The sequence below is a fragment of the Strongylocentrotus purpuratus genome, unplaced genomic scaffold (assembly GCF_000002235.5).
Source record: "Strongylocentrotus purpuratus isolate Spur 01 unplaced genomic scaffold, Spur_5.0 spur5_scaffold_5, whole genome shotgun sequence".
Classification (NCBI taxonomy): Eukaryota; Metazoa; Echinodermata; class Echinoidea; order Camarodonta; family Strongylocentrotidae; genus Strongylocentrotus; species Strongylocentrotus purpuratus.
This window is the reverse complement of record NW_022145611.1, coordinates 21,263,437-21,278,144: the sequence shown is the minus strand read 5'-3', so window position 1 is coordinate 21,278,144 and position 14,708 is coordinate 21,263,437. Positions and strand designations below refer to the sequence as shown.

General features: G+C 38.1%; 1 protein-coding gene and 1 long non-coding RNA gene across 2 annotated transcripts; both read right to left on the bottom strand.

Annotated features, from left to right (window-relative positions):
• Positions 1 to 717: 717 nt before the first annotated feature.
• LOC115929501 lies at positions 718 to 1,634 on the bottom strand. Its single transcript, XR_004066513.1, has 3 exons — positions 1,557 to 1,634; positions 1,051 to 1,145; positions 718 to 796 (listed from the first exon to the last, which is right to left on the bottom strand). It is a non-coding gene; the product is annotated as an uncharacterized LOC115929501 (long non-coding RNA).
• Positions 1,635 to 2,455: 821 nt separating this feature from the next.
• LOC115929599 (sulfotransferase 1 family member D1-like) lies at positions 2,456 to 13,916 on the bottom strand. Its single transcript, XM_030999126.1, has 4 exons — positions 13,650 to 13,916; positions 4,162 to 4,289; positions 2,818 to 2,934; positions 2,456 to 2,509 (listed from the first exon to the last, which is right to left on the bottom strand). Exons 1-4 carry the CDS (start codon positions 13,813 to 13,815, stop codon positions 2,456 to 2,458), a joined length of 465 nt encoding a protein of 154 aa, XP_030854986.1. The 5' UTR covers positions 13,816 to 13,916.
• Positions 13,917 to 14,708: the final 792 nt, after the last annotated feature.

The window sequence follows — 14,708 nt, the reverse complement described above, 5'->3', positions numbered from 1 at the left end:
CAAGTATCGTATTATTATGCATATTTGTTTATCTATTTTCCCGTATTCCGACAAATGCGCCATAGCAACTGCAAGCAATCATCTTTGATAACTATTCGAAATCCATCACAAGTCCAGAGCCAGCCATTTCCTTCTCGTAAAGCTCGTCATATCTTCTGTTCTGATCGTCAGTGAAATAATTCTTCCAATCTCCGATTATCCCTTGTAAGGAAACATAAAAGTGAGACAAACAGGTATTGATTACGGGAAAGAGTTTGTCACAGAAATTAAGTGCTTTATATACCAGGTGTATAAGAGAATTGACGCTGTTGATCATTGTCAACTCGGGGTTGAAAGTCGAATCAGATGGAGATTGTCAAGTTTAATAGTGGTAATAGTAGAAGAAGTAGTAGAAGAAGTAGTAGTAGTAGTACTAGTAGTACTAGTAGTAGCATTACTATTATTATTGTTATTATTATTATTATCATCATCATCATCATCATTATCACTACTACCTGTAGTACTATTATTATTGTTACTTTTATTGTAAAATAATCATTAGCATTATTACTATTTTTATCATTTTTATTTTTCTCATCATCCTTATCATTCATAACAAATTAAAACGAATACCTTTCCTCATGAATGATTTGCCGCTTTTCACCTTTCTGCCAGGCGAATCAAAAGTGTCAGGGTTCGAGGAGGGGTTCTTCTTCATTGCCTGGAAGGTCGATGCTTCCGAGATTTTTTCGATGACGTCATCTGAAAAGGACTTTCCCATGAATTCTGCTATCTGTCTCACTGCACCTGGAAGATCCTAATGATGATTTATAACAGTAATAAAATAATACCAATGAAATGCTTAATTCCTTCATATGGTTGAACAGCGTACATAGTCGGAGTTCGGGGCAACGCCTTTGACACGCCCTGTGAAAGCGACTTGATACAAAGTCAATGCAAAACGAACATCAACCATGTAATGTGGAACCATTCTTCCTTCCTCTTTTTGTTAAACAATATACTCGATACAATTCCAAATGTGAAAATAGAAATTAAAAAAAATCATCTTACCCTTTTCATGTCCTCGTACTTGAGAAAAAGAACGTTTGGATGATTTCTTTTCCTCCACCATGGCAAGACGTTTTCAAACCAAGATCCTATAGGAGCTGAAATTAAAAGAAAATCATTCGCCATTTTCTTTTGTATAAACACGTACATGAAAACTTACTGTACAATTCCAATTTCCAAACGATCGGATGGTTTGGAGTCGGTCTTAAGTCGGTTTGGTGGTATGACTGAAGTATTATTCTTAAGACACAAGGGGTATTATTTTGATAACGATTTTCCATGTCAGGGAAAGTTATCTTAATTGCCATAACACCTCCAAAAGGGCGAAATTAACACTTACCATCGGTGCTTGCGCAGATGACTCTTTTAACTTAATACACAAACGCAGTCAGCTCTGCGCGGACATTAACCAATGACTTGTCTTAACTTTGAGTTTTTTAATGATAATCAACGTCGTTTAACCAACATCAGGGACAATATTTGTTTTACTATACCACCTCCGGACTTACTTCTTAATGCGAGATACTCTTCGAAGAATATATCCCAAGACTCGTAAGAGGGCAGTGGACCAATATGATGACAGAAGTGGTAGAATGAGACCGCGGCATCCTTTGGGTTTCGGGCTACGTATAGCACCTGCAATCGAGTCAAGAGAAGTTTTGAGCTCTGATTAGGGTCAAAAGTACTACTGATTTTCTCACTCTTTTTATGAAATTTGAATTGATATCATAAAAGAAAATGTCTCCTGAAAAGGATTGCTAGCTGTCCCAATGCCCTAATATTTGAAGTATGAAGAGACAGAGCTTAAGAAGAGTTTAAACCAAACTTTCATGCCCCTTTAGAATGTCGACAGTGTATCTGACTTTTATGTATTATATTCAACATACAAAGAATCTTACGCTATGATTGGTCAAAAGTAAATCACGTGATGAAAGAAAGTTCGCTCATCATTGATGGGAGAAGAAAAGTTCGCTGCACTGTGTAGATAGTAGTACTATCTACACAATGCAACGCACTTTCACTAAAGATAGAAGTACTATCTACACAGTGCAACGTACTTTCTTGTATGCGTTGCATATACGTACGTACGTAAGTACTGCATGCACTAGCTGTACGCATCGTTCACCGTTTGCTAACTGTTGATGATTTGTTGCTCTAAAATAACGGAAGAAGTGAAATGTTTCCGATGTGGAATATAAAGCAAATAATCCCCTTTTGGTTTCAGGCGATGGCAAACTAGCACTTCCTCGGCTACATCCACATCGCCTCTAAAGTGATAGTTTGTCTCATCACCTTCACCAACGGTCATTATTTGCTTGATAATACATCATGAAATGAATTATACAATGCAATGGCTTCCAGACAGTTTCCCCCACAGTAGAACTCAACTTTATATTTAAGAGGGAAATTATATTGGTGGCTGCAGCCCACGAGGCTGATTCATAATGTTGGTCTCATGGACCTACACGTTATGAGAGGTTTCAAGAGACCGACAGCTTACGATTAAGCAAATAATTACCGTTGGTGAAGGTGATGGGACAAACTATCACTTTCGAGGCGATCTGGATGTAGCTATCTTTCCGAAGCGAAGCTGAGGAAATATAGCGTATATTTCAGATCGCCGATCTCACTCAGATGTCACAGATATTGGTTCTGATATCTAGTGTGCCCTTATTAATCTTGTAGAAATATATTTGATCACGTGACATGCTCTTGACCAATCACCAATCAAGAAATTTTCCATAACGGATTTGGTAAGAAGTAACCCACCTTAGCTTTCGGATCATTAGTGCTTATATCCATTGGCAAGAAAGGCGGTATGTAGTGAGATTTGAGTATCCTTGGTGAAGCCATAGCTTCTGCTGCGTCGATCCGTAACGCTGATGTCTGCAGGGAGGGGATGACGGCATGTCAAATAATTTAGTTGATGGAATCATCGTAAAGGCGATTTCATGGGAAGTGTTCACTTGTCAAAAATAACTATATTGACGATTTCTCCGGAAATACTATTATCAAAGAAAAGATCTAAAAAGTCTTTTGATTTCATAAGTATCGAATAGGATTGAAGGACGCTCGTTTAAAGATGAAGTTGAGTTCTGGTCATGCGATTGCATTGTGAAAGAAACGGTGTGGAATCGACCAGAAAAGGTTGATCATCTAGCATATAAGAATTTGTGTGTATTGCAAGATTCTGGAATTATCAAAATGATAAGAAATTAGGCCAAGTCTTGGTAAAGGTACCCAGAAAGATGTATACGGGACTACACGAACACGTGGCGTAAAAATCATACCCTGGATTTTACGATGTTACATGACAATTTAGATTATGAAGGCATTTGAAGAGCCATGCTTTTCAGGGAACATGTCTTATCTGATGTTCTTCCACACTTGCATAATAAGAATGATAACGCTCACAAATGATTTTTCACCTCATCCCAGAACTCAACCTTCTCTTTAAGCTTTCGTCACGCCACAAGCACTTTAGATTTACTTTTGGTATTTAATTGTGATGATAGGATGAAGGACTAATGATGAGAGGTTTACGTGACTAAATGAACGTTTCAAAGTAAAGCTATATATAAATTATTAAACGTTGATGAAGGTGTCATCTCCGTTACGTATTTTTAGCTCTGACAGGGAATTATGTAATGTAAAAGGTTAACGACATGTCTTACTGTTTAGAGTGTTATTTATATAACCTCCTGTTAATTCCTTACTTAGACTAAAATAAAATTGAAATTGACGCAAATGCTATGGGCAGATTTTATTTGTACAAAACTGTAAAACCCATCGAGACGACTGCTGGACGTGTTCATCAAAGTTATGTAATCATTATTCAATTATGCACCGGAGGTTCATTCTATGATTTGTGCTCTTTTCTGTTCAAGAGGGCAAACAAGAGGAATTCATGAAGCATCTCCATCACTTTGGCATAATGTAAAGCGCTTAGGCACATCGTTGGATCGATGTATTGAGCGCTATATAAAACGGGATAATATTATTATTATTATTAAACCAAAAAGCAATGTGTATAGAAAGACCATATCTGCCTATAGAGACCACTTTTCGAGTCTCCCTTGAGCGTTCATTACCAACATGTTTCACTGTACTTACCGATGGGTTGAGCATGTCTTCTACAATCTCGAGGAATGGAACCATCTTTATGATGTGCTTTCCTTCAAGTTCGCTCCTATTTCCATCATGTTTTATCAAAAGCATCAAGTGAACAGCCCAGGTTGTCCCTAACAATGAAAATCAAAATCGCACATGTTTTACATGAAATTAAAAGACGCAGACATGAATATCGGACGCAGATTTTGTTGTTGTCTGCGTGTCCCTTCTGGGCCATTGAGTAACGAAAAACGAAAAAATTAACAAGCAAAGGTAAACGTCAAATGTGGATTTTCACGTCTTTGACGTAAAAATCCACAAATTTGTTGCAAAGGTATACGTCAAATTTGTGGAATTTCACGTCTTTGACGTACAAATTCACAAATTTGTTGCATAGGTATACGTCAAATTTTGCGTTTGCGTGTCCCTTAGGAGCCACCATCTAGCTGTGCCTGTACTGAAAAGGATGATGATCACCCCTGTAACATAATCGAAGAGTCCAGCTACTGCTGAAGCTTGACCCCACTTTGGAGAACAGCATTCTACAGTTACTTTTATCAAGAAATAACACCGGTCCGTCTCTTCTCTTCATTTAACTTTAAGGTAAGCTTGGTTCATCTCTCACGTTATTATAATCATCAAATTGCTGATTGTGATTGGATGTTGAATATTAATTAATGCCAGTTAAAAGTTATTGAATATGTGTGTGACTATGATGCAGAAGAAGTTCATAAAAAGTATTCATTGTTGAGAGTGATGTTGATTGACTGTGATTTCTATGTCAGAAAAGAAGTACATTAATAAGCGAGTTCGTAAATAGCCACTGGAGTCGAATGACGTCAACGTGTCATAGGTCACATGAACATAAACTCGCCACTGACCTCTAGAGGTCAGTGAAACTCGCCCGTTCACTCGTACGCTCTGCGTAATGTACATAGGGCTACGTGAAAAAATGTGCGTGCGTTCGTCCTTCACTGTTTAGTGTATGTTTTACCGGCTGTTCGCCGCGCTTTCTATCTTTTTATTCATCGAAAATTCCTACAACAGTTGTTGAAATGGATTGTGAAGGCTCCCTCGATAGATGATATACATTTGTGGACCGTCACTCATTTCCCTCTTCTTCCTCCTCCTCCTCTTCCTCCTCTTTTTCTTCTTCTCATTCTTCTTTTTGTTCTTGTACTTATTATCATTTCTATCAAAAGTTTAATGTTGTTATTATTATCATCATTATTATCTTTAATAAGTTTTTTGCTTATCTGTCTGTAAATATAACTACTTTAACTCATTAATTTTTGTACATGACTTTCGGGGACCCCACTGAAAATAAGTTCTCGAGCTTTCGTGGGCTTTCCTGTTCAAGTTGACTTAATTTTGATATGTTATTCTTGTATATTGTTGTAGGTTGGAAGAATGGCGAATAAAAATCAATCAATCAATCAATCAGGATTATATTCCTCTTCGTGTAAGTCCTGTCCTATGGGAAGTGTAATGATCTTAACTCGCAAGGGGGACTCGCAGCACGAGGAATATATAAACAGTTTTAAAGTGTTTTAGTCAGATTCTTTTGATGCTAGTGATACTATAACAGCAAATATTCATTTAACACCTCTATGTCACTTCGATAGATCAAATAGTATGACTCTAAACATTACAAAACTGTCTATATATTCCCCGTAGTCCGAGTCCCCCTTACGTGTTTAAATCATCAAATTTCTCATAGAGGGGGATTCGAATCACGAGGAGTATATTTAGTATATTATAAATAACGTCTATTTTTACTCTCAGATGGAAGATAATACCAATACGAAATGCATTAAGCAACGTCTAGACATAATTGTTTTCTGTTTGATAAATAACTCTTAAACCAATTTTATAACACGCCACGTATTCCGTAATTGAACAATTTTGCAAGTATTATGACTTAGAGTATCAAAGGCTTTACTGAGGTCTAAAAACAATCCCATCATGACTTCCGATTTATCAAAAACTTGAGAAACTTGGCATGTAAAATCAGCTAAAGTAGAGGATGTGGAGTGGCCTGTTCGAAAACCAAATTGTGAATTATTCAAAATATTAGAAAAAAAGGAATATAAGCGATTATACACAGCTCTTTCTAATATCTTAGAGAATACTGGAAGTAGTAATATAGGTCTATAATTGGACATTTCAGTTTTAGTACCACTTTTAAATATAGGAATAATTTGAGCAATTTTCAACTGATCTGGTACGATCCCAGTTTCAAATGAAGAATTGAATATTGCACATAATGGATAACAGATCAAAATGTATAACTCTTTTAACCATCTTAACATCAACACTGTCAAAACCACTACATTTATTACTCTTTAATGTATCTACAATGTTTATTATTTCTCTTGGAGTGACTGGAGTAAAAAAAAAAGCAGTAGATTCATTTTTCATCAGATACTTAAAATCACCAGTAGGTATATCAAGAGTTGATGTTAATTTTGGACCTATATTGATAAAGTATTCGTTAAAAGATTCACATATATCTGTATCATTATCAATGGTTTCATTATTATATTGTAAAGTACTCGGAATTTCATTTTTCTTAGACTTTGTGCCTAAAAGACCATTTATAATTTTCCATGTTTGTTTAGTATCGACTTTAGCATCTACAAAACTTTGTTTGAAACACTTATATTTTACATATTTAATTTGATTTCTAAACTTATTTCTACACTTTTTGTATGCATCAAGTCTATAGGCAGTACGATTATTCAAATATTTCTTGTAATATAAGCTTTTCTTTTTGTTCAGCTGTCTTAATTCATCATTGAACCAAGGTTTATCAAATCGTTTTTTCTTCTTAGATTGACATTTCATTGGGAAACATATTTCATATACATGTTGAAATTGTTTTAGAAAACAATCATAACTTGAATTAGCATCTTTTTCTCTCAGAATCCAATGCGTATTGCCGATATTCGTAATAAAAGTATTTATATTTTTTGCACTAAATTGTCTTTTCATTGTAATACATGTTTCTGTTACGGTTTGAGTATTTTGAGAATAAATGCAGAATATTGGGAAATGATCACTAATGTCTGTTAGGATTGTGCCAGATGAACAATGTTCAAGGTTGTTTGTGAAGATATTGTCAATGAGAGAGATTGAGTTATTTACAACACGCGTTGGACCATGAACTAGAGGGTACATACCAACTGCCATAAACATTTCAATAAAATCTTTAACATGAGATTGACAATTTACTTTAAATAGGTTTATATTATAATCTCCAATCATGTAAAATATTCTATTTTCAGTGTTTACAGTAGTAATAACATTTTCAACCGACTCAAGAAAACTTTGTAAAGGTTGATCAGGAGGTCTATAAACAACTCCGAGAATTGCACTTTTATTAGCAGTAACAACTTCAATAAAAAGCGATTCAATATATGGAATATTTATATCAAGATCAGGTCTACGATTAAAAATTTCACATCATTTCTTACATAAAAACCAATTCCTCAACTTTTTTATTCTGTCGACCTTTAAGTACAATATAGTTATGAATATCATAATAGGAATTGTACTCCTTAATCCATATCTCAGTCAAAGCAATAGCTGTAAATTTAACTGTTAGGGAACAAAGTCTCGCCGCCATGAACGAATGTGCACGATTTTAGCTCTGATTGTTATCAGATTTTGTGTAGAAATACAGCAGTAAAATCAATTTAAGTACAATATAGTTATGAATATCATAATAGGAATTGTACTCCTTAATCCATATCTCAGTCAAAGCAATAGCTGTAAATTGAACTGTTAGGGAACTAAGTCTTGCCGCCATGAACGAATGTGCACGATTTTAGCTCTGATTGTTATCAGATTTTGTGTAGAAATACAGCAGTAAAATCAATTTGCTCATCGTTGCCTTTATCTTCCTTGGTCTTTGTGGATATATTTAGCAAATAAAATCCCAGGTACCCAAACGAATTATTTACAGTATATGAACGATCCACCTGTGGACTCTTTGTATTTATATCCTACTAGGGAAAACGAAATTTGTAACATTGTTAGTACTTTTGGAAACTATAAAGCTGCAGGTTTGGACGAATACAGTCCCAGAGTCATTAAACAGGTCATTATGTACATCTTTTGACCACTATGCCATGTATTTAACCTTTCATTATTAAACGGAGTTTTTCCAGATGAGCTAAAGAAAGCTAAAGTAACACCAGTGTTTAAATCTGGTGACAAGCGTGAATTTACAAACTATAGGCCCATTTCTGTACTGTCAGTCTTCTCTAAATTATTCGAGCGCATTGTTTATAAACGAACTATTGAATTCCTTGACAAACACTCTATTCTCAATAAGCTTCAATATGGTTTCCGTAGGGATTATTCAACATGTATGGCTCTTACCAGTCTTTCTAGTAAAGTCATAGACGCCTTTGAGGCGAACGAATTTGCAATAGGAGTTTTTATAGATCTGTCTAAGGCATTTGACACAATTAATCACAATATTTTACTATCTAAACTATATCGTTACGGAATACGTGGTGTAGCTCTTAAATTTTTCACCAGTTATCTTAACAATCGATTACAATGTACCAAATATCAATCTTCTATTTCGGAGTTTAGGACAATAACATGCGGAATTCCACAGGGTAGCCTGCTTGGGCCATTGTCATTTATATTATATGTTAATGATATTTATAAAACTGCTAATGAATTGTCTTTTATACTGTATGCAGACGACACAAACATATTTCACAGAGATTCAAACTTGAAGTCTCTTATGGACCCCACCAACGGCCCTAAGGAGGACCCCTTATTGCTCATCTGACCGTAATTAAATGCCTAAAATGCCTGAGCTTCGCGGGCTCTGCCCCTGGACCCCTCCAAGGGCCCTTATGCGGCCCCATGGATGCTCATCTGGTCGTAATTTAATGCCTAAAAGCCCTGAACTTCTGGGGGCTCCGCCATTGGACCCCACTCCAATAAGTGACCTGCATGTCAGTACATGTCACAAAATAAGGTATCAGATCAAATTATGCTCATTTGATCGTAATTAAATGTCTAAAACCCCTGAACTTCCGGGGGCTCCGCCCCATGGATGCTCATCTGACCTTTATTAAATGCCTAAAACCCCTGAGTTTTATGGGGCTCCGCCCCTTGATCCCCGCCAAGGCTTTTCCCCTGGACCCCACGCCAATTTACGTTCCACCTGCTTCACTCGCTTTGCTCTACCTGATCATAAATACTTTAGCCCCCCCCCCCCACTTTAAAGAACGTTGGCAGGGCCTGCGTAACATCTAATAGATCGGTGCTGGTGATGCCGTTTTTTTTTTTGCCCCCCCAAACGTTTTTGCTAATTACGCCACTGCTCCCTCGTCCCTCGCATTTCGCCCCCCCCCCCCCCCCGGTCATGAAAAGAAATCGCCGCCCCTGGATGCCAGGATGATGACATTGACAATTACAATTATGGATAAAAAATAATCAAACAATTTGTTCCGAGGTCATGTTTAATCCAATTTTTGAAAGTTTTATCCACCAGCATGTTGTTGAATATTATATCCAATTATGCGGGGATTTCGTTGATTACGAGCAGATGATCATGGCAGGATGTGATATTCTCTAATAAAACTAGATGCTATAGATCTAGACAGTACTTCAACAGAAAGCTGGATAGACACACTCCGTCACATCAAGCTACGAGAAAGTATATCATCATCTCACAGAATTCTGCTCGAATACCGCATCGAAATCAGGTAGGCCCTATACAGCCCTTACGTTATGCCTGTTGCACATGAGTCGTCTTTCTGATTCGTCAGTTTGGGATTGTACTGATAATGATATCGATTATTTAGCGGCGCTAAAACAAAAGGGACTTTTTCGCTTACCAAGTAACAGAATGTGAAGAGAGAAACTTAAAACTCATAAATAGGTAAATCATACTTTATTACTGAGGAAAGAGGTATTTTTTAAGGGATCTTTTGAAAATGGTAAGACAGGTTAATTCTCTAATAGAAAAGGGGGATTTTTTCGATGCAGCCACTGTAAAACGTTTTTTTCGGTATAGTTGAGGGTCTGGATTTGGGAATAATTAGAATAAATTCAGTTGTAGAGCGTAGGTTTGCATTTCTCCAGACATTTTTTCGCCTCTTGGCTCTTGTGCAGCGGGCTTTTAGTGCACATTATTCAGGAGCTTTGCTTTTGAAACTCTAATGAGTGAGATGGCCGAGTATTGAAACTTAACCGGGAGGTCCCATGTTCGTAACACTAAAGGGCGCTAGGTGTCCTTTGGTAAGGCACTAATCCTCATTACTCATACTGACTTATTACACTGACTCATTACTCACACCAGGCGCGTACGCAGGATTTTTTCAAGGGGGGGGGGGGGGGGGGGGGGGTTTTAACATTTATAAATCGGTCCGAAAATTTCGCAACGACTCAGCCAGCCGCTGAATAAGCGGGGGGGGGGGGGGGGGGGGGGGGGGGGGGGGGGGGGGGGGACACATTTTTTTTTTTTTTGGTCTCAAAAAAATCGCAACGACTCAGCCGACCGCTGAATAAGCGGGGGGGGGGGGGGGGGGGGGGGGGGGGGGGGGGGGGGGGGGGGGGGGGGGGGGGGGGGGGGGGTAAGAGGACACTTTTTTTTTTTTTTTTGGTCTCGGAATTTGGAAATTTGACATTTTGCTCCGTTGGGGGGGGGGTAAGGTCACCTTTTTAGGTCGGCCATGGGAATAATTTTTTTTTTTTTTTTTTTTTTTTTTAATAATTTAAAAAAAAAAAAAAAAAAAAAAAAAAAAAAAAATCCAAAAGGGGGGGGGGGGGGGGGGGGGGGGGGGGGGGGGGGGGGGGGGGGGGGGGGGTTTTTAGGTTTTTTTGGGGGGTTTACACACAAAAAAATTCCAAAGGGGGGGTTTAACCCCCCAAACCCCCCCCCCCTGCGTACCCGCCTGACTCACACTGACTTACATCTACCTTCCTAAAGTTGGCAACACTGTGACGTATCTTGCGAACCCCTCTCCAATTTGGTCTTTACAGAAAATTTTAATGAACTTTCATTTTCTCAGTTTTTGATGACAGAATAGATTGGTTTCATACATTTCTGAATGTATCAAACATATTTGCAACGATTATTTTCAGGGTGAATGTATGATTGAAAAAATGTTGATGAAATTTGTAAGGTTTTATATTTCTTTAGTACAGGGAAAATGGGTGATGGCCTCACAGCATATGTTACAGAACTGCCAATTTGCACCGTGTTTGATTGATTGAATCTTCAAAACTCAATACTTTCTTATTTTTAGTCGGTTTGGCTCAATCGGTTTTACCCTGAACTTCAGGGGGCTCCGCCCAATGGATGTTCATCTGACCTTAATTAAATGCCTAAAGACCCTGACCACCGCCGGGGCTGTGCCCCTGGACCCCACGCCAATTTACACTACACTTGCTTCGCTCGCTTTGCTCTACCTGATCGTAAATACTTTAGCCCCCCCTCCCCACTTTGAAAAAACGTTGGCAGGGCCTGCGTAACATGTAAGAGTGGTGGTGATTCCGAGTTTTTTTCTGCCCCCCCCCCTAACGTTTTTAGTAGAGGATAGTTCCTGGTTCTCAATATTACCTTCCAATAATAAAAAATGCAATATAAATTTATGTTTTGAAATAATTTTAAAAACGCGATATAAATATATGTTTTGAAAAGGGAATAGAGGTGGGATAAGAGGAGGGAATCATATGTCTAGTATAAGAGGGAGTTGAAGACGTTTTGAAGTATAAAGCCGTCATGTAGTGACTTTGTAAATGCTTGCAATTTGTTTGTTTTCTCACATATATGGCATTGCAGAAAATGAAAGAAGAACTAGAAAGGAAGAAAGAAACAAACAAACAAACAAATTGAGAAAGATATAATGAAAGAAAGAAAGAGTGAAACATTATTGAAGAAAGGAGAGAAAGAAAGATATGAAGGAAAAGTTGGAAGATTTCTCTTTGGCTATGACGGGCGGAACGTGCCATAAAGATGACAACTATACAACTATACATCCATCGAATGGATGTAAGGTTTTAACCAATCAGAACGCAGGAAACTGTACAACTATACAACTATACGACTATGCAACCATACATCTATAGAACGCATGTAAGGTTGTTACGTTTGCGGGCCGAAATGCCATAATTGCGAACAACCATACATCCACTCAGCTCTATGGCTGTACGGTTTTAACCAATCACAATGCAGGAAACTATACAGCTTTGGCGGCGAGAATGTCTGTATAGTTTTATGACTGTACGGTTTTAACCAATCACAATGCAAGAAACTATACAAACATTCTCGCCGCCATGGCTGTATAGTTTCCTGCATTCTTCACGTCAAATGTGAGTTGCGTCTTGCTGATATTTATTATATCGATTAGAAAAGGAAATAGACCAGATGAGTACCATTTTTCTTTACATTTTGAAACGTTCCTTCTGAGAACCATTCAGCATCTCTTTCAAACAACATACAATATACGAAATCGCTCATTATTGATAGAACCTTTGTTTTAAGTCAATTTATATCAATCTTAATTGCATCTACATGGCAGTTTACAAAGGTTTAAACATATTTCTTACATGTACATCACCTTTGAATATTACCATTACATAGTTTCTTATACCATTACAGAATTTAAACTATCTATGTATCATTATTACACGTACCATCTTCCGTCTACAGTAACTGACATTTGAAACTTATATCATTATATTTGGAATTGATTGGCAGATGTTGAAGTTGGAGAAGAAAACAAAAATACAATACAGAAAGAAAGTAAAATAGTTCATGGTCGAAAGCATATCCGGAAATGCATTGTACACTTGAAAACAATATGATTTTTGTAATAAAATGACAAACATTTGTGTATGTGCGCGTGTGTGTGTGCGTGTGTGTGGGCGTGTGCGTGTGTGTAGGAGCGGGAAGTCACGCGCAAGACTAAACTTTATTGGATTTCTTCCATTATTTGAATAAGGTCATAAAGAAGAATGCACACTCTGATTTCATTGAGCGACAAATAGACAGAATGCGGAAAGGTAAATATTAACGGTGCTTTGATAGAGTGATTATAAAATATACCACTGCTCTCTGAAGTCCAATCACATACATATCGAGGGCGACTAATTTCACTCAAAACTTGAGTGTCCTGGGACTCAAATTGGTTACCTTTTCTTCCTGATAAAAAACAGGTTTCTACATTTTAAAGTTAGGCTATAGAGTGTGACTAAAGTGCTAACGTCATATTCGCTCGTCGATCAGGTTACTGGTTCTATAAAAAAATAAAAAAGAGTCTGCGCATTAGGCTCACCGCAAAAGCATTCAAGGAACAGGCTTCGACAGGGCGAATTCATTGTTTGGGGCTGGTGTGGTCGAGCACAACACCATTGTTTGGAACCATCAATCTTGACAATTTGGCCAATACGATGTCATACTTCTGTACTATAACGTTCAACAAAGATCTTGGCTTTAAAAAAATGTTGATAAATACCTGACTTAGGGTAGGTCACGACGAACAGGTCATCAGGTCGAACGGTGAAGCTCCTCATGCGTTTAAGTACCTTCAGAGGCATAATATTTGGTACGATCACGCCTTCGTGCTCGTAACACGTCTCGACGACGCATGCCGGAACATTGGAGGAAAATCTAGCGCTCATATTTGTTGTTCTGCCTTAAACAGTATCTGCGTAAAGAATGAGATAAAATGCAAGCACATTTGTTAAAACGCAGTTCCTTTGGAATATTGGTATCAAAGTTCGGTAGGAGGCGTATGTGTTCTTAGGTCTGTTGTGTTCTTGGGCCTATATACATAGGTCGTTAACATATTATTACAAATAAACCTTTTCAATAGCGTAGCTACAGGTAGTCCAGAATCTGCACGGTCCTTTATAATTTCCCCCACACACTTGATTCAAGCCGTCGAAGATGGCGTTATCAACAAACTCCAGTTCACGGTTAGAACACTACTGCAATGACCCCGAATATCCACAGATCTTCAAAACGTGAAGATGTCCCACTTTGTATATTTTGAAATAATCACTCCTACAGCGATGGAGGTGCTTCATAAATAGCCTTTATTTCCTCTTTTCAAAGAATACTTCCACCTGTGTATCATTGAGTGCATAAATGAATAATAATTACATAACTTTCATGAGCATGTATCCAGTAGTTCGTCTCCACGTATTTCACAATTCGTTCTGCAATGACCTTTATCTGTTCATGCTCAGACTGAAACCGTGAACTGGCTTATTATGCTCTCCAGCCCGCCGGGCGTCCTAATTTAATGATCACGCCATCATCGGCTGGTAGCAAGTAAGTAGGGAGAGGTAGCGTTGGTGTGGTGGAGGCTGTTCACACCGCAATGAGATAGCGCGGTCTATCGTAGCACCCCCTTTTTTTCAAGCGCGCGCTAGACCGCGCTATCTTTCGTGGACCACTCCCAAGAGGTGCTCCAGTGGCACGCCGTTTTGGCTCGCCGTGGCTCGCAGTTGGGCGGACCGAAACGACGTTGTACCTTCCACATCGCAGAGATAGCGCGGTCTAGCGCGCG

Coding starts and splice junctions, on each gene's coding strand:
- LOC115929599 (XM_030999126.1), bottom strand. CDS start 13,815: ATGAGCGCTAGATTTTCCTCCAATGTTCCGGCATGCGTCGTCGAGACG. Junction 2,935..4,161: donor AAGACATGCTCAACCCATCG/GTAAGTACAGTG, acceptor CCCTCCCTGCAG/ACATCAGCGTTACGGATCGA. Junction 2,510..2,817: donor CTAATGATCCGAAAGCTAAG/GTGGGTTACTTC, acceptor CATAACGTGTAG/GTCCATGAGACCAACATTAT.